Here is a 24,488-nt window from a genome sequence, read left to right on the forward strand (position 1 = left end):
TGTTTCAAGAGCTAACCGCCGGTCTATCAGTTCGGCTTGTCTCACTAAAAGGTCGTGGATCTGTTTCTCAACAGCTTCCAGCTCAGACTGCACCGCGTGCAGCTCAAATGTGTCCTCACCTGCACCAAAAGGTAGACTACTTACATCTGATATATTCGCCATTTTAACAGATGGACAGTAAGTTAGCAACGACGCTACCAGTGATGCTATCAATATTAATACTAATTTATGATTGAAGTCTTGGATATAATCCGTCTTTTTAGTGGTACGGGTGTAGAGTAGACGCACGATAGGCGAAAAATGTTTGTAAGTGAGTGTTGAGAAGACACGTTCAGCCGTGATCCACGGACGTAACCTAGGCTATAGGAGTACACTGCAAAAAATGCTGTTCTTACTTAGTATTTTTGTGTTGTTTCCAGTCCAAAAATCTAAAAATTCTTAAATCAAGAAGTATTTACTAGAGAAGTAAAACTACATAAGAAATTATTTTTTGTTTTCAGATAAACAGTAAGTAACTTAAGTAATTTTTGCTTAAAACAAGCTAAATTATCTGCCAGTGCAGTAAGAAAAAAAAACTTAATTCAAAAAAACTTAATAAAAACATAATCTTAAAACAAGATTATTTTCCTTACTGCACTGGCAGATAATTTAGCTTGTTTTAAGCAAAAATCACTTAAGATACTTTCTGTTTATCTGAAAACAAAATATAATTTCTTATGTAGTTTTACTTCTCTAGTAAATGCTTCTTGATTTAAGAATTTTTAGATTTTTGGACTGGAAACAACACAAAAATACTAAGTAAGAACAGCATTTTTTGCAGTGTATCCAGCGTTGGATCACTAATAGGCTTGAGACGCGTCTGCTCAACAGTCCGCGTTGTAACTATGAGGTTTGAGCAGTAGTGCTTCTCAGTGAGGAAAAGTAGAAAATGTTTGTTGTAAGTGAGTTTAAAGAGTAAAATCAAGAATTATAAATCAAATCGATGGAGCTCCAAAGACAACAACGTGTTCAGACGCGACGCATGCGCATTCGAAAACAGGTGAGAGCACTTACATTTTAATTATGTATTGGTATATAAAGACAGTTTAAACAAATTTGAAAAAAAGTTTTTTATAAAAATCCTACCTACCCTACCTTTAAGTCTCTGCAGTTCTGAGAAAATTGGTTTGTTACTGAAATGCTACTCCTGAAATGCATATATCTTCAACGTCATCTTGACCTGTTAGATAGACTTTTCACAGCAAAGTTTTTGTCTGTCATCCCGAGTCCTCCAGTCGGGAATGTGGAAAATAGGCATTCTTCATGTTTAACCCTCTGGGGTCTGAGGTGTTTTCTGGGCCTGGAGGTGTTCTGACATGCTCTGACATTTGTGCTTATTTCTGTTACTTGTGACATTTTCATGGCTAAAGTCTGATTACACTGTATTCAGCACAAACTCTGCTACAATAATATATCAGCAGCATGTGTGTAAAAGTTTGTAGTTTTGAGATAATGACATTTATGCGTGGTTTGTGAAAATACAAAAAAAAATTGTCACTGAAATAAGGTCATGAAACCCATACTGATTATTTCTTCACAAGACTTTTGAAAATTGTATCACGTATCCTAGAATATTTGCTTCAAAACTATGTGAAAATCACCCTGACTGCTTATTCAGATAAGACAATATATCGATTTTAAATTTGTAGGACATGTACACACTGATCTAAAGACAGAGACTTAACCAGTCACACACCTTTGTGCCATTCATGAAACATAATACACACCTGTAATACTCTTTTTTGGGCCGCCTTCTATCTACACTACAGGCCAAAAGTTTGGACACATTACTATTTGTAATGTTTTTGAAAGAAGTTTCTTCTGCTCATCAAGCCTGCATTTATTTGATCAAATTTTTTTTTTTTATATATATATATATTGTGATATATTATTACAATTTAAAATAATTGTTTTTCAATTTATTATACTTTAAATTATCATTTATTTCTGTGATGCAAAGCTGAATTTTCAGGATCATTACTCCAGTCTATCACATGATCCTTTAGAAATAATTCTAATATGATGATTCATTATCAAAGTTGGAAACAGTTCTGCTGCTTAATATTTTTTCATAACCTGTGATACTTTTTTAGGATACTTTATGAATTAAAAGTAAAAAAAAAGAAGCAAATGTTTTAAAAATAGAAATCTTTTGTAACAACAATATGCAGTAGCCTACTGGTCAGTAATTTGAGGTCAGTATTTTTTTTTCTTTCTTTTTTTTTAAATAAATCAATACTTTTATTCAGCCAGGATGTGTTAAATTGATAAAAAGTGATAGTAAAGAAGATTTATATTATTAGATTTTTTTATTTTTTTTATTTTTTTTGAATAAATGCAGTTCTTTTTAACCTTTTATTCATCAAATATATTAGGCAGCAGAACTGTTTCCAACACTCATAATAAATCAGAATATTAGAATGATTTCTAAAGGATCATGTGACAGACTGGAGTAATGATCCTTAAAATTCAGCTTTGCATCTCAGAAATAAATTATAATTTAAAGTATAATAAATTGAAAACCAATTATTTTAAATTGTAATAATATATCACAATATTAAAAAAAAAATCTGTATTTTTGATCAAATAAATGCAGGCTTGATGAGCAGAAGAAACTTCTTTCAAAATCATTACAAATAGTAATGTGTCCAACCTTTTGGCCTGTAGTGTATGGGCTGTCATCTCAGTTAATTCCTTTATAAGGTAATGCTTGGGACTTATCCTAGTCCCTTCATTAACGTAAGCTTGTGAAAGCACATATTCATATTAACCTGTAGATCTTATCACTCTTATCTTATGCAGCACACACACCAAAAGCTCTATATGGAAAGTCCCCCCGTTCCTGCCCTTTGACCCTCTTCGGCTTCACACCTTTTCTATCTGTGCAGCAAGAGATGCTCCAAGTTCTCTTCAAAAACACACGTGGTTTTAACACCCTTAAACATGTCATGTACCTATAGCTACACACATACACTCTCTTCCTATGACACTAAAGTTCACAGGCCAAGCAAATTCAACATTTGAACATTTTATTTCATTTTCAACCATAAAACGGTATGCAATGTCTATTATTTTCTTATTTAATCTTTCAACTTGTCTGATCATTTTTATTAACTGCTGTGTACGATGAATCAGTTCGTCTCGAGGGGGTTGAGTCTTAGTGGAAGACCTTCGCCAGCGTCTTTCTCTCATTCTCCGTCTTGCGAGCTCTCTTTGCATGGTTCCTCTGGAGGTGTTCAACTACAAGATCGTCCATAAAAATGTCAACTTTGTCACATTAACATTTCTGTTCTCTGTTTCATCATCTTTCGTTACACTCAATGCATTCGACCAGTCTTCAACATGTTCAATTTCTGGGGAATTTAACAGAGGGGCGGGGTGAGCAAAGCTCATTATCATTTAAAGACACACGTAAAATGAGTGTTTTCTTACAATACTAATGAGAATTTTTAATTAAAGTATATTACAGACTTTTCATTTAGACCCTAAATAATCATATTAGCTTGTACAAAAATGGCATTATATGACCCCTTTAACACTTTGTAGTGTGGACATATATTAACACTGAGCACTATTGATGAAACAGGGATTTTTGCTCTGCAACATCCAACCTTAAGCCATTTTGTTTTTAAAACCAGAAAGTTAGTGATCCTTAAAGGGATAGTTCACCCAAAGATGAAAATTCTGTCCATATTAATCACTTTCACCCTCTGTTCAACAAAAGCACTGCCCAGTTACAAAATTATGAAACAACAAAACTTCAAAGAACTAATTTATTTATTTATACATGTGTTTATGCATATGTTAATATATCATGAACCATGTAACACATCTTGGTGCTGTCAAGACCCCTGAGGATTTTTGTTCTGCACAATATTAGCATTGACCAGCAGGTGTCGCTGTGTGCATTCAAAACCTCGAGAAATCAACCACTTTTACACACATCAGGCTGAAGCTTCATCTCACCATAACTACCTTCAGGTTCACTTAGCTCACAGGTGTCAAACTCAGTTCCTGGAGGGCCACAGCCCTACAGAGTTTTGTTCCAACCCTGCTTCAACACACACACACACACACACCTGCAGTTTTCAAATAACCCTGAAGGACTTGATTAGCTGTTTAATTAGGGTTGAAGCTAAACTCAAACTCAGAGTTTGACACCCCTGACTTAGCTCAACAGTTATACGGTATATTCGCATATATATAATATAATATATATATATATATATATATATATATATATATATATATATATATATTTATATTTACTGTTGTAAATCACTTGCCAAATTTTTTTGAACAATGTTTGAGGTGTGTGTTTGGGCATTAAGCACACTGAGGTAGAGTTCGTGGTTCAGTGATGTTCTCACTGCGGGAAGATGATCATCTCTGTGTTACGGTCGAGACTCCAATACCTCAGGAGTGTTCTGGAAAGGAAATAATTGTTTAAGCTCTGGTGTTACCCGGACATTTAAATGTCGCGAGTGAGCGAGACGGAGAAAAGAGGACAGATGAGCTGGTGAGATACAGCAGGAAATGGATGATGAAGCAGCAAGTATGCAGCATCTGATGCCGTCGCTGATCCCCCAGGCAAGTTTGATTTCAGCCATTGATTATTGATTACAGCCATCAGTGACGAAGCTGAAGATATCCTGAATGTTCTTCCCCTGTCTGAGAAGGAGAAAAAGTCATATGAGACAGTGGAAATGGCGTTCACACGGCATTGTGTAAGCAAACGTAATGTGATTTTTGAACGTGCACGTTTTAACAGACGTAATCAAGAGGCAGGAGAGCGTATCAAAGCTTTCATCACTGCTGTACATGCTCCGGCAGAACATTGTGAGTCTGGAGCTTTAAGAGACGAACTGATGAGGGACAGAATTGTCGTTGGTATACAACATGCAAGACTGTCTGAAAGTTTGAGAGTTTGCAACTTGATCCTGAGCTCACACTGGTAAAGCCGTGATTAAAGTGAGGCAAAGTGAGGCCGTGAAGAGACAGCAGCCTATCCTGGGTGGAAGTTCACGTGAGGTGCAAATATCAGGGGACGTTCATGCTTTAAGTTCAAAACCAAAACAGTCAAAAAAGAAAGTGAACTGGCCAAAACAAAAGAGGCCTAGTAAAGTGGATAAAGACAGTAGATCGGCTGGGTGTGGGAAATGCAGAAATATAAAGAGACACAATTGGAGAGAGTGTCCTGCTTGTGAAGGGGAATGCCCTAAATGCCACAAAAAGGGACATTTTGCAAAGCAGTGTTGGTCAGCTGGAACGGTTCATGGCATCACTCAGGATCGAGAAGAGCAGAGCATGAAAGACTTTGCTTTCCTGGGAGAGGTGAGTTCAATAGAGACAAGTGAGTGGATTGAACTAGTCAGATTGAATGGTCAAAATACTGAGTTCAAGCTGGACACTGGCGCAGCAGTCACTGCAATCCCAGAAAGCTTTTCAGCAGCCGTTCATGGCAAACTCCAGCCACCCTGCAAAGTCCTGTATGGGCCCGGTAACCAGGCCCTCGATGTTCAGGGACTATTCACACACAACGTAATGACGAACGCGGTTGCCCAGCCCTGTTTGTTTGAACCGCGAGAGGCGTCAATTGCCGTCATTACGTTGTGCGTCAAGTTGAAGTGTTAGCCTACTCTTTTGTACACTAGTTATTTTAGTCGATAAAGATTTAAATATTGATATTTTTCTTACACAAACGCATCGCTTCACTTCAGAAGGCCTTTATTAACCCGCAGAGACACATGGAGCTCTTTAATGATGGATGGACACACTGTGTTGGACTTCCAAAAACAAATGGCCATTCACTGCCATTATGAAGCTGGAAGAGCCAAGACATTTTTTTAATATAACTCCTATTGTATTCAATGTCATATACACCTAGGATGGCTTCAGGGTGAGTAAATCATGGGCTCATTTTCATTTTTGGGTGAACTATCCCTTTCAGTTTAGTTCTGCATATCATATTTCTCCATTCCCATCCAGCAAACCGTCAGGAATGCTCAGCAAGCTTTCATCAAGTAACTTCAAAAGTACGTTTTTAATTCAAGCTACTGGTGGTGGTGTTTTACGACATGAAAGTGTTTACGCCTCTAAAAATCAATCACTTTAATTCCCAATTCTACCCCATTCTGTACCTAAGCAACTCTTCTAACTCCATGAGTTAAGGGTCATCACGTACAGTATTAATGCACATCAGACTTACGTGACTCATGATGTTCAGGGACTATTCACACACAACGTAATGACGACCGCGGTTGCCCAGCCCTGTTTATTTGAACCGCGAGAGGCGTCAACTGCCGTCATTACGTTGTGTGTCAAGTTCAAGTGTTACTCTTTTGTACACTCATAACTCGGAAACTAGTTATTTTAGTCAATAAAGTTTTAAATATTGATATTTTTCTTACACGAATGCATCGCGTTCAGAAGGTGTGAACTATTGAACTCACTTTTGGGTGAACTATCCCTTTCCTATACACATTACTCACATCCTCTTTTGCTAACACTAGAGGTAACTTTGATACTAACAAGCGTCAGGAAAGCTACAGCAAATCATATCTATACAAACTTCTGATTGTGGTGGCAGTTTCCCTTATTTATTTATTTCCTAGCCAACCCAGCTTTTTCCATTCGCCCTATCGAGGCTAACTCACTAATAACTCACTAACTCAAGCTGTCTTCTCCTCACCACGGCCTAATGTGGCAGTCTTTCACGGCTTACTCGTCATTACTCACAACACTCTAGGCAACGGCCTAACGGTTAGCTCTGTTTAAAGATTATTACACCTATGTCAATGTCTGTATCTTTCAATAATATAATCTATTTTCTTTGCCTAAATATCTTAGGTTCTTCATACAGGGAATCCCCCAACTGGTGGGCTTCATCTTCAGGCGGGAACTGAGAGTGTCCTCTTGTTGATTTCATCTATGGCTGTGTCTGAAGTCAGTTGTAGTTCTTGTGTTTCTCTTTTCTTCAGAAACCCACTTTAAGAAAGAAGAGGAACTGTTTTCTGAATGTGTGAGAATTCACACCGGTCCGCCTAAACTGGGTTCAGAGATGATCACAGTTGTGTGTGGGTTAAACCAGTGCGGTCAAACTAACTGAGTTCTCACAGCCAGCGATGACATGCTTCTGAAAACACTAGAGCTCAAAGCCACAACACAAAGAGACTGTCACGCAGGTGTAGAAACACATGCGAAGAGGAAGAAGGCGGCCAATAACATGCAACACATCCACTAAAGACGACACCGGACACTGACTGAACCAGAACTGAACACAAATACAGGTGATGATGATGGTGATTGATGTGTGTAAAGCTGAAAATCATTAGTGTCCATCACAACAAAAGAGTGATGAAGGCAGATGATGATGAAACACAACGAGTCCAAACAAACCTGACTGTGACCGACACAGAAGACATCCATTACTGTGGACAGCAAGTTCGGTCCGACTACGGCATGATTGGTGTCATTGTTCTCGCTGTGACTCAAGAAATCTGTCAAGAACCTTTTCATTACAAAAGGAAAAAATAAAAGATTATCTTTTTTTTTTTTTTATATATTTTTACATGGAAGAAATATCTTGAGTATCTTCAGAGCATGGTGCCGATGACACATACTGACTCTCATAATTATAAACCAAGGTATTCATAAAATATAGCCAACACTGGCTCATTGGAAAAACATTGCAAAACGCAAAATACGTACCAATATGTACATATTACTGCAGTTTCTAAAAGAAATGAAGACTAGAGGCAGTAAAACAACAAGCACTTTTAATCGTTTTCACACACATTTATGATAACTTATTAAGCTTGCTCAGTAGCTCAGCTGGAAGACCTTGGGTTCAAATCCTGTGAAAGACGAGTCATGATATAAGAGCTCAAAGTTCATTAATAATCTTAAACACCATGGCTACGATTACGTTTTTATGTTGCATTTGCTTTTGTTAACACTATCGGGTAGGTTTAGGGTATAGTGCAGGTGTACGTTATTTTAAAGAGTGGTGGTTGATCTTTTAGCGCCGCTCACCGGACATTTCAACTCTGAACTGCGATGATACGTCCAAACTTCGACGTAATAAAACATTGCCATATTCACGTTTATCTGTTTCCGGAAAAAAGAGTAAACACGCTTTTAGCGCCACTCACTGGACATTTCACTTTGAAACTGTTGTGAAACGCGCACAACCCAACGCATTTTTACGGCTTGCAAAAATGTTGCCAGAGTGAAGCAGAACATTATAATCCATGTGTAGAAACTCTTCCTGAAGACATTTAATATCTGCTTTACAGACGCTCATGAAGTGTGTGCAAATACTTTCTGTTTCACCAAACTGGAGCTGACGTTAATCATTTCAAAATACCTTAAAACGTAATTTTCTACAAGTTAGTCATAATAATAATTCGTTACATTTATATAGCGCTTTTTCTGAGACCTCAAAGCGCTTTACATATGGAAGGGGGGAAGCTCCTCAACCACCACCAATGTGCAGCATCCACTTGGATGATGCGACGGCAGCCATATTGCGCCAGAACGCCCACCACACACCAGCTTACTGGTGGAGAGGAGACAGTGATGAAGCCAATCAGTGTATGGGGATGATTAGGAGGCCATGATGGACAGAGGCCAAGGGGCAAATTTGGCCAGGATGCCGGGGTTACACCCCTACTCTTTTTCGAAGGACATCCTGGGATTTTTAATGACCACAGAGAGTCAGGACCTCGGTTTTACGTCTCATCCGAAGGACGGTGCTCTTTTGGCAGTATAGTGTCCCCGTCACTATACTGGGGCATTAGGACCCACACAGACCACAGGGTGAGCGCCCCCTGCTGGCCTCGCTAACACCTCTTCCAGCAGCAACCTAGTTTTCCCAGGAGGTCTCCCATCCAGGTACTAACCAGGCTCAGCCCTGCTTAGCTTCATTGGGCAACCAGTCTTGGGCTACAGGGTGATATATAGTCATGGATAGTGGAAACCTTTTCAGTAACAAAACATTATAACTAATAATGCAATTATTTTATTTCTAGATTTTAACGTAATGCGGGAAACTGCTAAAATAAAGAAGTGAGACTAACAGTAATTCTCTCGTGTGCAAAAGTAGCCAATAAACTGTTCAGAGCAGATGTGTGAGACAGTGTGTTCACATTATATGCACTTCTCACACGTTTCACACACACACTTAAAGCAACACTTTAGTGTCACTATAGCAACTCTAGCAGGATTTCAACACTCATTTGATGAGATCAGAGGAAGTTACACAAGCAGAGGAGGAGCTGATGATGTGTAAAGGAAGAGCTGTAACTATATATAATGAAGAGAAAGACTGACAGAAACAGAAAATGGCTGATAAGTGTGATCTGTGTCTGCTGGGACTGATCATTCTCTCTTCACTTCTCACAGGTAAAGAAATCTGTATTTTCTCTAAAGACATTTAGTGGAATTAGTCTGGAAAGAGTTCATTTGAACATGCTCAGTTTATTCTTGCACACATTCACGTTGTGATCTCAGAGTTGTGTATTGATACACACAGATCATACTGTATTATTCCTGATACTGGACATAGTGTCACTCAAACATCTGATGATGAAGAATTATCTTCATATTAAGAGTGTGTCAGTGATTTGAACAGCTCTCTGATAAAGACTAATAGTTTATTCTGGAGAGTGTGTTTGAGGAAATGAGGAAAAAAGACTATTTGATTATTCTGCTTTTTATGCTGTATGGTTTATGTTTTCATTTATTAATATATAACATAATGATCACTGAGATATACTGTGTTTCAGGTACCAGTGGAGTGGATGTGTTCATCAGTTCTGGTGAAAATGTGCGTCTGCCCTGTAATAATGCTCTTTCTGACTGCAAATCAACTACATGGATCTACTATAACAAATTCAGACGTTCTGCACCAGTTGAACTGATTACTAAAGGGATAAAGAAGAACGACACAGAGAGACATGAGAGACTTAGTCTGGAGTCTGACTGCTCTCTGAACATCAAGAACGTCACAAAAAAAGATTATGGATTTTACAGCTGCAGACAATATGTGAATGACACACAAGGAACTGATGCACATGTTTATCTGCATGTTCTTCATGGTAAGTTTAAGATTTTGTGGTCAATTTAAAATTATCCCTTTAAACTCAGATGATGATTGAAGAGTCTGTGATTTGTGTCTTGTGTTCAGTTTCAGTGTCTCCATCATCATCATCATCATCTTCATCCTCACAGACTGAGATCAGTCCAGGCCGCTCTGTGACTCTCTCCTGTCAGTTGTATTCATATGCTGTATTCTCCTGTGATTATTGGGTTCGTTCTGAGGGATTTGAGCTGTTGTGGGTGAATCAGACTGGTGTTGATCTGAAGACAGACTCCAGATATCAGATATTATCATCATCATCATCATCATCATCAGATCAATATCGCTGTATCATCATCACTCTGACTACAACACTCCTGAATGAAGATGACAACAGAGAGTGGAGATGTCAGCTTACTCGTGGAAATCAACTCAAGACCTCAGTCAGATACACTGTCAAGTATTCAGGTGAGAAAACAGTGTTAGAAGAGCCTCATAATGTCAGTAACACTAAGGTCTATCAGTATCACTAGCCGTGTTTCCACTGTCGGGCCAGGGTCGAGCCAGGCTAGTGCGTGCCAGGGCCAGTCGCGTTTCCACTGTCACTTCCGGGGCTTACTCGGGGCCAACGGCCAGGATTTCTGGCCCGTCGAATACCTTGGGCCAAAGCGGGCCAGCTCGGGCTAGACGAGTGGTTACGAACAGAGGCGGAGTTTACCTGAGTCGGGAGACGGCAGCGCCGGATGATTCTGTCAGCATTAAAGACTTTTTAAATAATTTAACTCGTGTTCATGTTTGAATGCCTTCTGTTTGTGATGCAAAAGACTATGCGCGCTAACCGTTACCATAGTAAACATAGTAAACGCTTGAAGATACGCATAGTAAAAAAAGAAATCAGACCAATATTAAAGGCTATCACAGTCATGTTTTTATTTTATCTGTCAGTAGCCTACGTCTCGTCTCTTTATACCGGACTATCATAAAATAAAGCAACTTTTTTTTCGGGAGCTTCCTCTGTTTCCCTGACTGAAAATATCTGTATGGGAGTCGAGAGAGTGCTAAAGTTCCTCAGGTCGTATTTATGGTGGCATATATTTGTAGAAATTATCATTCTTTCTAAATGTGATGTAAATATGTCCTGTAACTACCAGATAAACAGAAACAGACGCGACTGAAGAAGTAAGTGTGTCCTCTTTCTTTTGTGAAATAGACCTAACGGTAATTTATTTCTGAGTGACTAATGTGCAATTTTGACATAAATTAATTCATTATGATCAATGTATCACTTTTTATTGTAAACCTGTGGTGAAACATCGATGCTTGGGTTTTAAATATTCAAGTAAACAACAAAAATGCCAGCAAACGGCCGCTTTTATCATGTTTGTTTTCAACGCTGTTACCAGTGATTTCTGATTAGTTTTCTGATAAAACTTCCATTTGTTGGTGAAATGATGGGTTAGTGTGATGTTGTTCCAGAGAGGCGTGTTACGGGCGTGTTTTAGTGAAGCGCTGTGGAGCTTCTGGCCCGACAGTGGAAACGCAGGCCCAGTGCTGTTAGCCCGAGGCTATTAGCCCGGCACAGCCCGTTTAAAGCCCTGGCTCACACTGGCCCGACAGTGGAAACGCGGCTACTGAACCAGAACAAACTGAGGGAACAAAAGCTTCTTTTGACTCTCACAGAAGAGTAACTCAGAGCATTGCTTCAAACTAATGAACTGCAGTGAAGTAACAGTACAAAACGTGATGCTGGAAATAATAAAGGATTGAAACTTGACAGCAAAAATATTAACTTTTTATGTAATATGATGATCATAGTTAAAATATGGTTATCTTCAGTGATAACTCATCAAAATATGATTGTCATATTCTACAGTATGATTGACACATGGAGTTGTTGTTTTAGTTTCATTTCATGGACTTTTATGGTGTGTCCCAATTAGCGTACTTATGCATATTCTAGGACATGTTTAGTATAAACAGTGAGAGTAGTGTGTTCATATAACACTCTGGTTCTTTAATTTTTTTTTTTTTTACATCGCTTATAAAAAGCTGGTGCGGGATTGTGCACTTCACTTTCACTTTTAAATTAGCGTCAATTCACCCTTCGCAGGGAGTTTGATTGACATGCGATCTGAGTCTGACCAATCAAAATCCACCATTTTTGTCTGACAAAGCAGTCAGGAGAGTTAGTAGATTAACGTCGGTGGATTTGAACTTGGCTTTAACTGAGGCAATCTGTCACGATCAAAGAGCCACAAAACAGTAGGCCTATTTATTGTTTAATTTTCTTTGACTGACCAAATTTGAAAGTTGAGACTTTGTTTCATATTAAATATTTTCTGCTCAGTCCTGTATGTCAGCGCATCGTCAGTGTCCTCTATTTTTCACTGCTTGAGAACACGGGTTGAATCCAAACTCGCCCCCTAAACCCTCATTCACTAAGTTAGGCCTATTCCCTATGTTAGTCTACTAACAACGTTCACTTGAAGGAGTGAATGAAAACGAGTGAGCGAATTCGGACAGCCGTTGAGCGTACATAAGCTGTACACTCGTTAATGCAGTGCAATGTGGGATTGAATAAGTGCACTCAATAATGTCCACTATGGTTTCGGACACCACTAAAAATGTCTCCTCAAATAATGCCCTATTTGCATGTGCTTAGAGCTCGTGTGAATTGCACGTTTAAAATGAAGTTAATGAACAACCTCGATCCATCAGGAAACGCCACATAGGTCGCTGAATTTCACTGCGAAGAGTTGAAGAGTTTTTCTTTCGCGAATCCTCCTGGCAGGACTTCACGGTCTCTTTAGTCTTGTCACGCTTGAATGGTTTAAAATCATTCACATTAATAAGAGCGTGATCATACAATGCTAGTCAACGGGTGACAGAAAAAAACGGATACTGCGTAATTGCGTTAAATATTTGTAACGCTTTAAAGTTGTTGTTTTTTCGGTGTCGCGGTGATGAAACCTGTGTTGTGACTGAACACCGGTAATATCGTAGCAAGCCTAATATATATGTGACCCGTCACGGAAACCAGGGACACAAGTCGGCAGCACAACTTTCGAGCAAAATGAGAAAGAAGCGTTTTTTTTTCAAAATTGGTGATTTTCGTTTTTTTGCAGAATCTGTTAGTTGAGATCACGAAGAAGCCTCTTCATGTTTGAGATAGTAGTATTGGTATATTTAAAAGCGTACATTTTGAGTTTGAAATCGGCTTGTTTTTCGGAGATTCTAGCACGCAGTAGGGGCGTGTCATTGTCGGTGTGTATTTCCATACTGAATAAGCCGGCGTGGCTACTTATTATGCAGCGCTCTGGCCGGCTCTATCTGATTTCAAAATTCAATGAACATGGACGCCAATAATATTACGATGTCCAGCAATCGATTTAAATAGTAAGTTACATGGGGTTTAATTTGTCGTTTAATGAGATGTAGCCTAATACATGTTGTCAGTGCCAATACATAGATCCGCCTACATAATTGATGTGTATATGAATGGTACAGTGGTAGAGCTCTCGCCAGCAGTGTCAGAGGTTGAGAGTTCGAATCCGCCCTTGTATGGAATTTGTTTTTTTTCTCGTATAGTTTTTTTTCTCTCATCAAAACGATTATGTTCATCAGTGGTTGTATATCAAGGAGGGACGTATGTATATTTAAGGGGGTATGACTTATCTAAATGAGATGTAAATGAGCCCTATTGTCATTCCCAGAAGGGGCGAGAACTTGCCAATCTTTAGAAGCAGATTTCTACCATTTCAGTTTTTTTTGAGTGCCTACCTTCAAATGGCCATAACTTCTCCAAATATTATCAGATTTACATGTGTTGCACATCGTTGGAAAGCTTGAATACTACACTTTCAGAATATGTGAATAACTCAAAATGCCCCAGAACCGACTTGTGTCCCTACTTTCCGTGACTGGTCACATATATATATATATATATATATATATATATATATATATATATATATATATATATATTTATATTTGACCTTAAAGAAAAATAGTTATCTCTGCCTACGTTTTGTTTCTGTCTGACCGGAGAAAGTTTGTCCTGCCATTCACTTCAACAGCTCAGATGAAACTGAAGAGAAAATGGCCGACTTCACTTATTTTTTACTTCTAATGCTCAATTCACCTTCTTATACTACGCCCTAAAAGTATGTACTCTTTTTGGGAAGAAAAGGTGCATACTTTTGAGTGTGTAGCAGAAGAGTAGACAAGCCAAACAACTGCGTCTTTAACGGTTGCTCTCTGTCGATTAGTTACGCACATCCTGTCACTCAAACTGACCTGTCAATCATCTTGTCAAAGGTAAAATCCTCCACATTTAATTTAATTTCCTACCGTATAGGAGAGAAATGCAGAATCACGTTGATCTGCAGTCGCGGGTCTTTCATGCGGAGACTCTCCTCATATTAATGAAATATGATGCATTTAAAAGTTAATGGCCAAACCGATCTTTATAAAAGTCCACATGGTTATTGCAGATGAAATATAACACGGATAACACTGAATAAATATTTTTCCATCAGGTTAAGCTTTGAATAGGTTGCGCATATCCGCCATGTTTTGTAGTTTTATACTATGGGGGGCTCCCAGCATGCATTGCGGCATGAAGCATGTCAATGGCATTTGTCTTTGAATATAATTGTCCCCATTCATCCTTTTCACCAGGCACAGACTCTCAGGGTGATTCGACTACAAACACACCAGGTACATAATCACAGTGTTTTGTCTTTGTCTATAATTGTCCTCAATCTGCCCTGTCCGTCTCTGACTCTGTGCTCGATCTCTTCTTCAGTCATAGTGATTTCTGTCGCTGCAGTCGCTGTTCTCCTTCTTGCTCTTCTCTGGCTGATCTGCAGAAAAAGAGCTGGTGAGTTTTCAGATTTACTCCTTTACAACAATTAAAAACAGTTCAGATGAGCAAACAAACACATCATGTTCAGACTGTAAGTATCATAGAAACATGTGGATTATATGAAATTCTCAAACAGAAGTTTATTCCTGCTGAGAAATCCTGTAATGTCAATATCACAGAGTTATCAAGTCAACAATCATTTTTATTATTCATTTTAATGCTTCAACAAAATCTTATTGTTGAAAATCTTAATGCTTAACATTCTGTGTTTTGCACATGTGTGTTTGGTCATAAATACTCATATTTCATGAGGCACTTGTTTTCAGATAATAAAAGAGGGACTGGCGACTCTGCGGTGAGTTCAGTAATGCAGTGATTTAGATTTGATTACTGTCTTTAAAGCTCAATAAAGTGTCATTCATGCAGTTTAACTGTTTGTTCTGAAGGTCAAAGATGAGAATGATCATAAAGGGACGTATGAGACGATCAACATGTCCATTCCTCCCGCTGCAAGAGCCAATGTGAGTCTACTAAATCATCAAACATTACGTTCACTGTCTGTTCAATAATGTGACTTACTAAAAGCTTTTGTGTTATTCTACATATTATAGTGAGAGATATGTCTGTTCTGTGTGTTAAACTTGACTCTCTGCACGTCTGCATTGATGTTTAGGAGCAGACAGATGATGTGACTTATTCTGAGGTCACTTCTTCCAGTACAAAGCCAGTAAAATCACTCAATGTGAGTAGATACCAGCACATGAGTTTGACCCTCAGATAAATGAAGCTCATGCTCTAATAATAATAATAATAATAATAATAATAATAATAATCGCTGGGGTTCAAACATTGATGGACAGAATCTGTTCTTTCAGGATCATGATGATACAGTGACTTATGCTGCCATCAGAGGAAGAGAAGATCAACCGCAGGATGAACTTTACGCCTCCGTGAACAAGAACAAGACCTTCACAAATAAACATTAATGATACAGATCATGAGCTCATCATATCAGGAGCAGACGGGAAGATTTCATCTCTCTGGTGTTTGGAGGAATTATATATTTGTGTGTGAACGAGCAGATATTTGTTGAATGTCCTGTGAATATGAATGAGATTTATTGTGAATCATCATCTGGTCAGAGCACAGAATCTCATCTATATCATCACAGCTACAGTAAAGTTAGAGACTGAAGCCCTGATGTGTTTTCATACAGGCCAGACTCAATCTAGTGTCTCTCAAGCCTCTTCCATGACTGGAGTCTGTTTATCTGCTGGATTTCTGTCTGAAAACCTTCATCTTCATGCAGAAGCTCATGCTGAAATGATCCTCTTGCTTCAGCTTGTATATCAGCTTCAGCAATTTGACTTTGCAGTGTGTATATGTGTGTATGTCACGCAATTAAATGTCAGTTATTTTTTTATTTTTTTCACGTTACAATAAAGAGCACGAAAAATCATGGGTTTAAAGAAAAGTTTTTGTCTCTTCCATTCCTGTAAAAACAGACGTAACTAAACTTGCTCTTGCTGGAAAGTTTCAAAGTTAGAATTCACGTTTTAAATGAATACTTGTATGAAGGTAAAAGAGCGGCAAAATTCGAGAGCTTGTAGATTTGAATTTGAGAACAAAATATTAATATTTGTAAGCTGAAATTCCCCCTCATAGTTCTGATGTGAAAGTCTGAATGTTTCGATTCACACAGACAATAAACTAGTCAGACGTTACCAACTAAGTCCAAACGTCGAGCGAAGGGTTCATTATGATGACCATTACACTGACCTCGTACCTTATGCACACCAATGATGTTGAAACGATCTGGTCATCTACAGCTTTAAGATGGTATGAGCTTCTGGAGTCGGGATTTCATCCCAGTTATAGGAATTTCGATCTCTGTTCTGTTGACTGAGAAGAAGGCCTTAGGTTTCCATGATTTGGTTGGATGTTGCTTCTCAACTCTGAAAGGTACAGTGCTGGAAGATGAGAGGGATAAAGCAGGGATCGTTCCTCATCTCTGACCCCATGCCTAAGTCAGATTTAAGCTACAGCAATCAGCTTCACTAAACGACTGAAAGTGCTCTTTTAACACGGACATTTAAAAGGACAGAAGGATGGATTTTCTGCTTCAAATGATAGGACTAGCTGAGTGAACTTATATTTATACTGTCTTGATGTCTGTGTCGTTTCTATAAATATTCAGATATAAGTGACCGAAAAAGCCATTTTAAAGCAGTTAAAACATCCGACTGGTAAAATTGTGTGTGCTTTCCTCTATTTTAAAACCTGTATGTTTAGCAGTAACTACAAAAGCTAATTGAGGAAAAATATATAATTTATTTTCAATTTTAAAAAAAGAAAGAAAGAAAAAAAAGACTGACCTAGGAGCTTCTGAATGATAACAGCGATAAACACTAGACAAGAGAGTCCATTACCACACTCTGAGCTACAAGGAAACGCTGAACATTTGGACACCAGTGCTGCGTTCCAGTCCAAAACTGTCATGCCCTTCACTCGCAAACTTCCCTCCGTCTCGTTCACTCGGATGTAGGTCATTGCGAGTGCCCACTACTGGCGGAAACTGCAATGGGCTGAACTGGAACGTCCTAAGCCCTTGATCACTTGGAATCAGCTGTGGAGTTGATTTATTATTTACATTTTTTTTCCCTTTAAGAATTTGTTTAATGCAGCATCCAAATGTTTATGTGTGTTTGGGTTGTTTTAAACAAAAAATATATATAATTAATATATCATAGAGTTGTCTGTTGTGGTGGTGATTAGATGAGATATGTGGTGACGTCACAATCGTACTGCATTGTGGGACATATAGGTGCCTGAAGTGTACATTTGAAGCAGACTCGCTGCGGTCAAAATCGAGGGAACAAGGGTCTGTCCATATAAACTTCCCTCGTCCACTTCACGAAGTGGAACGCACTTCAAAATGGCGGCAGGGATTCCCCCAAGGGGAAGTGCTTAGGGAAGTTCGCAAGTGCGTGTCTAAAAGTGGACTGGAACGCAGCACATGTTTCACAGTCTCTAGACACTTCCTCAATGTGGAACTGACTCTCTTCTGCAGCCTGTCTCTAGTGGCCAGTCGATGAACTGCAGTTTAAGTTACTTCTGTATCGGCTTCACAAGAGAGACCGGAAGGTTGCCGCCTTAAAGGTACATATCTTTGAACCTTTTGTACCTTTTTTTCTATCAGGATGACTCTGAACCAGAGAATGTGGAAACAGACGATTCAGAACAGGACTATTTTTTGCCAATATTGCCCAGAGTGATGGACTCTCTTGTCTAGTGTTTGCTGATTTTCAATTTTTAAAAAAGAAATAAAAATAAAAAATAGGGGGGACCTAGGATGATAACAGCACTAAACACTAGACAAGAGAGTCCATTACCACACTCTGAGCTACAAGGAAACGCTGAACATTTGGACACCATGTTTCACTTCCTCAAATCTGCTTCACAGCTTTATCAGCGCTTTAACCTGTTCTGAGAACAGAGCTATTCTCTGAACGTGTTCAAATCATCCTGCAAAATCACCATCATCTGGAAATCACACTGAATGCTGCACTTGAAGTCCATTTCAGAGTCTTGCATATCTGAGCTTTCTCTATTCTCCTGAGTAACTCTCTCAGTTAAATGATCTATAAGAGATCATCTGAGGTTTTGCATATGTGATAGTCCTATTTCTCTTTATTTTGCAGATTTTAAACACACATAAACACTAACATTTTACATGAAGCATTGCCTTTATCACATTTTGCTGTCGATGAATAAGTGATGTTACTGCCATGATGGTGTTGTTCCAGCATCTACCAGCAGAGGGTTGATGAGATTATTCAGTCAATTCCTGACCCAATCCCAGAGGAAAACAGTGAGGATCAGGCACTCTTTTAAAAAGACAAATTTCACGTTTCACACACACTTAAAGCAACACTTCACTGTGGCATCGTGTCACTAAACAGCAACTCTAGCAGAATTTAAACACTCATTTGATGAGATCATAGGAAGTGAATAACCACAGGAGGAGCTGATGATGTGTAAAGGAAGAGCTGTAACTATATATAATGAAGAGGAAGACTGACAGAAACACAAAATGGCTGATAAGTGTGAACTGTGTGTGCTGGGACTGATCATTCTCTCTTCACTTCTCACAGGTAAAGAAATCTGTATTTTCTCTAAAGACATTGTAGGATTGAAAATAATATTTGAAATGAACAAAGACGTTTGCTTTACTGCTTTCCACCCCCTCTTTCCTCCACAATGACCATTTGTAGTTCCTAAAGGCACAGAGGGGCTGATAGTGATCACTGTAGGCCAAGATGTGTGTACTTCAGGGGTGGATGAATTGTCACACATTTAGTACCGTGGGGGAAGTTGTAATTATCTGATTGGTCAGTTTGAACGTCTCACATTTGGATTTTAGTCACATGGTCAGGGAAAGGATAAAAGAAGATTGTAACTGTTGCTCTGTCTCTTTTATTCTCTCTCTCTCTCTCTCTCTCTCTCTCTCTCTCTCTCTCTCTCTCTCTCTCTCTCTCTCGTACGCATGTGCGGAGTGTCTGTGGGGAGCGTGTGAGCGGAAGAGTGTGTGGCGTTGAATGAGTGAGTTTTTCTAATTTTCTCTTTTATTACGGCTTGGTTGTGTAAATCGTTTGTTTGGCTAGTACAATATTGAGTAAGTAGTTTAGATAACTTAACGCGGAAGCATGGCATTAAAGTCATCACTGCAGAGCGTTGCTCGGTTGAAGATTGCACAATTGCAGTCGCTGAAGTAGTTGGATACACTAGTATTTTGTCTGCAGCTAGAATGAATAGTGCTGTAGTGATTTTTTTGAATAGTGTAGAGAAAGTTAATGATGTTGTCAGAGGTGTCAAGTAAGGAAGTACAAATACTTCGTTACCTTACTTAAGTAGAAATTTGGGGTATCTATACTTTACTGGAGTAATTATTTTTCTGATGACTTTTTACTTCTACTCCTTACATTTTCACGCAATTATCTGTAGGCTACTTTCTACTCCTTACATTTTAAAAATAGCCTCGTTACTCCTATTTAATTTCGGTTGTTTTCATTCCGGCTTGTCGTCGTAAAAAAAAAAAGGCCAATTACACAAACGGTTTAGATCTGAGTCCTGCCTCCTGAACACACATCGCTAAACTGATTGGCATTGTGGTGTCTTTCTAACTTGTGAGAGGCTGTAGTCACATTTGGTTGTGCGCAGCGCCAAAACTCCTCCGAAGGAAACCTAGCGAGGGTGAAATCGGGGCAAATCGCGTCAAATGATTCAGAGAGAGAGAGAGAGAGAGAGAGAGAGAGAGAGAATATTAATTTCCTTACATTACTTTTACTGTTATACTTTAAGTAGTTTTGAAACAAGTACTTTTATACTTTAACTTGAGTAAAAAGCTTGATTTGATACTTCAACTTCTACAGAAGTCTTTTTAAACCCTAGTATCTATACTTCTACCTGAGTAATGAATGTGAATACTTTTGACACCTCTGGATGTTGTAGTGAAAGGGATTGTCGTCAACAGTGCGTTTACCCCGGTAATGCCTTTAGTCCAGCCGGCAAAAAGGATTACGCTTTCAGATGTACCGCCATTCATCAGCGATGAGATGATTGAAAGAGAATTAATGAGACATGGTAAAGTTGTGTCTAAAATAAGGAAGATTGCTTTAGGATGTAAGTTACCTCAGCTGAAACATGTGGTTTCATTTAGAAGACAGACATATATGATTCTAAAGAATGAAAATGAGGAGCTAAGCTTAGCCATGAAATTTAAGTTGGACAATTATGATTATGTGATCTATGCAACGTCAGAAAGTATGAAGTGCTTTGTCTGTGGGCAGGAGGGACATATAATTCGTACTTGTCCTGAGAAGGTTGATTCAGTAGTGCCTCTAAATGTGACCCTGGATCACAAAACCAGTCACATGTCCCACGGGTTTATTTGTGGCAATAGCCATCAATACATTGTACGGGTAAAATGATGGATTTTTCTTTTATGCCAAAAATCATGAGGATATTAAGTAAAGATCATGTTCCATGAAGGTATTTTGTAAATTACCTACCGTAAATATATAAAACATTTATTTTTGTGAGTGAATGCAGCACAATCACGAACATAAATGGACAACTTTAAAGGAGATTTTCTCAATGTTCTGATTTTTTTGCACCCTCAGATTCCAGATGGTCAAATAGTTGTATCTCGGCCAAATACTGTCATATCCTAACAAACCATACATCATTGGAAGGCTTATTTATTCAGATTTCAGATAATGTATAAATCTCAATTTAAAAAAATTGACCCATGTGACTGGTTTTGTGGTCCAGGGTCACAAATGAGAATGAGAGTGAGGAGCAGACCAATGTGGGTACAAATGAAGAACAGGGACAGTCAGAAACTGGTGAAGGATCGAGTGCTGACACAGAAAAGGGAGATAGAAATATTAATGAAGTTGAAAAGGAAAACTTGGAAGAGGTTGTGAATGAGGATGAAAAAGCAAACAGGAAAGAGTTTGAGGCAACTGATCCTAAAGTGGTTGTAATAGGATGTGAGGAAGATATGGAAATGGTAGAAGATGAAAGTGTGTTTTAAAACACCTGCAATTAAAAGAAAATTGAAGAAAAAAGGCTGTGGGAAGAGAGTTAGGAAAGAAACTGGAGATGAAATATCGGGAAAAGATGTTGGAAATTCTGAGATTCAGATGGAATCAGAGATGAGCATTGTTGATGAGTCTCAATCCGCCCCAGAAAGTGGGAGTGATTCTTCAGGATCTGTGAATTCAGCCTCACAAAAAAGATCCGCTAGAAGTGATTATACGATTGAGAAAATAAGAAAATTCTTACAAACAACTAAGGGAATGAAAGGAGTGAGAGTGGAAGATTATTTCCCGGATCGAGAATTGTTTGTTAATTCAGCTAAAATGTCAATGAAAGAGAAGGGTGCAAATAGTTTGACTGATCAAGAGATTTACAGATTGAAAAAATTTGTGCAAAAGACTAAAATGAATATACTTAATGATGAATTTGAAACAGAATGATTTCTTTATTTTTCTTGTGTTGTATTTTTGGCTGCTTTGCCCAGTTTTGGTCTCTATTCATACATTTATGAGCACGCTAAGATTGGGCACAAATGGAGTACGAGAAAGTGGGAAGAGAACAAAGCTTTTAAAATTAATAAAACAAAAGAAATATGATGTGATGTTGGTTCAAGAAACCCATAGTGATGCAAAAAATGAGACTGATTGGAAAATGGGATGGGATGGAGAAGTTATTTTAAGTCATAAAAGTTCATCTAGTGGTGGTGTAGCGGTTCTGTTTCAAAAACACATGAAACCTTTATCATATGAGGTTGAACACGTTGAAGGGCAACTATTGAAAGTTAGAGCAAAATGTGAAAAATTTGTTTTAGTTTTTGTAAATGTTTATGCTCTTGTTTGTGGTCCTGAGAGGGTTTACTTTTTGAAAAAATTGAATGATGCTCTTTCTAGTTTGGAGTATATGTTTATTGGAGGAGACTTTAACTGCACAGAAGATGCTAAAGTAGATAGGAACCATAAAGAGCCCCATATTGCATCTCAGTATGAAATGTTGAAACTCATTTCTGAACACGATCTCTATGATATCTGGAGAATATTGCATAAGAAAGAAAGACATGGGCACAGGCAAGAGAGAATTTAATTACTTTGGCTAGACTTGACAGATTTTATTGTTGTAAGCATCATTTTAATGTTATAAAGAAATGTGTGATTTTACCTGTAAGTTTTTCTGACCACTGTTTAGTTGAATGTAATATTTATACAGCAAATATAAAACCCAAAAGTGCTTATTGGCACTTTAATGTCTTATTGTTGCAAGATAAGTCTTTTATTGAGACATTTACATATTTTTGGAAACAGTTTGGGTTGAAAAAGAATGAATATAGATCTTTACGACAGTGGTGGGATTGTGGTAAAGTGGAAATACAGCAACTGTGCCGGCAGTACACACTCAATGTTTCCAGGGACATTTCCCGGTCGATGAAAAACCTGGAGATCGAAATTGTGAAACTGCAGAATTCAACAGCATCCACAGGAATTGAGATAGTTTGGAAGTCTCCAGGTTATTGGGTTTAAATACTGGTCGTATTTCCATAGATCAGGAAAAGGCATTTGATCGGGTTGAGCACGGCTATCTCTGGCGTACACTGGAGGAGTTTGGGTTCAGCTCAGGTTTTATTGCTATGATCAGGGTCTTGTATCAGGACATTGAGAGTGTGCTGAAGATAAATGGAGGTTTGTGTGCACCTTTTAAAGTTAAAAGAGGGATCAGACAGGGATGTGTGTTGTCGGGAATGCTGTATGCCTTGGCGATTGAACCTTTGTTGGTAAATTTTTTAAATAATATTGAAGGCTGGTCGATACCACAATCAGGTGAAAAAGTTAAATTATCAGCTTATGCTGATGATATTATTGTTATGGTTAAAGATCAAAAGGATATACTGATGTTAAAGAAAATTATTGATGATTTTGGCATTATTTCTTCAGCCAAAGTAAACTGGTCTAAAAGTGAGGCATTGGTGTGTGGTAAATGGGACGGTGATCCTCCTAGTTTACCAGTAGGCCTGTGCTGGAAAAATGATGGAATTAAGTATCTGGGAGTGTATCTTGGGAATGATTCTATGTTACAAAAAAATTGGGAAGGTATTTTAGAAAAAGTAAAAGGGAAGTTAGAAAAATGGAAGTGGCTTTTGCCGAAGATGTCATTTAGAGGGAGAGTTATAGTCATTAACAATTTGGTTGCATCAATGTTATGGCATCGATTGACTTGTATTGATCCTCCTATTGGGCTTTTGGCAAAACTACAAGCCATTATAGTAGACTTTTTCTGGAGTGGATTTCACTGGATTGCCCAGAGCGTACTGTTTCTCCCCACGGAGAAGGGTGGACAAGGACTCATACATCTGGCCAGCAGAAGAGCGACGTTTCGATTGATGTTTCTACAGAGATACTTGACGGGACCAGAGAATGTGGTCTGGAGGAAAGTAGCTGATATAATCTTTAATCAAGTGAGTGGATTGAATTTGAACTCAGGACTCTTTTTAACAGACTTTGGCAAACTACAGATTAATACTTCGATTCAATTCTACAAAGGACTTTTTAATGTCTGGCAACTTTTTAAAAAAACAGAGGCAAAACACAACATCTCTGTACTGGCTGCTTGAGGAACCTCTTGTTCATGGAGCAAGGTTGGATGTGGCTTGTGAAGCCACACCAGGACTATCTCAAATACTGTGTTCATCCAAAACATTAAAGTTACATCATTTAATGGACATTGGTGGTCCTGAGCTTTGTAATTCTCAAGCTGTGGTCTCTCATTTGGGAATTCATTCTGTACGACAAGTTGGAAAAGTGTTAGAGTTATTATTGCAAAGGTTGACAGTAGAAGAAAACATGTTGTTGAAAGAATATTATAACGGCAAAGTGGTTTATACTACTTCAGGTCCTTTTCCAACAATTT

At 38.4% G+C, this 24,488-nt stretch overlaps 2 protein-coding genes across 2 annotated transcripts in view; both read left to right on the forward strand.

Moving 5' to 3' along the window:
* Positions 1-24,488, forward strand: part of LOC311287631 (uncharacterized protein) — a 94,881-nt gene that overhangs the window by 26,081 nt on the left and 44,312 nt on the right. The gene's annotated exons all lie outside the window — the stretch shown is intronic.
* LOC311287528 (uncharacterized protein) lies at positions 9,355-16,466 on the forward strand. Its single transcript, XM_084404419.1, has 9 exons — positions 9,355-9,444; positions 9,828-10,139; positions 10,229-10,588; positions 14,801-14,839; positions 14,928-15,002; positions 15,314-15,342; positions 15,434-15,508; positions 15,661-15,729; positions 15,863-16,466. The coding sequence occupies exons 1-9, from the start codon at positions 9,384-9,386 to the stop codon at positions 15,971-15,973; spliced, it is 1,131 nt and encodes a 376-aa protein (XP_084260545.1). The 5' UTR covers positions 9,355-9,383; the 3' UTR covers positions 15,974-16,466.

This window comes from Rutilus rutilus, assembly GCF_951802725.1.
Source record: "Rutilus rutilus genome assembly, chromosome: 1".
Classification (NCBI taxonomy): Eukaryota; Metazoa; Chordata; class Actinopteri; order Cypriniformes; family Leuciscidae; genus Rutilus; species Rutilus rutilus.

Bases quoted from the DNA above. Each gene is read 5' to 3' on its own strand.
- LOC311287528 (XM_084404419.1), top strand. From the start codon at position 9,384: ATGGCTGATAAGTGTGATCTGTGTCTGCTGGGACTGATCATTCTCTCT. The intron at 15,509-15,660 runs GTGAGTCTACTA...ATTGATGTTTAG, and splicing joins CTCCCGCTGCAAGAGCCAAT to GAGCAGACAGATGATGTGAC. The intron at 15,730-15,862 runs GTGAGTAGATAC...CTGTTCTTTCAG, and splicing joins AGCCAGTAAAATCACTCAAT to GATCATGATGATACAGTGAC.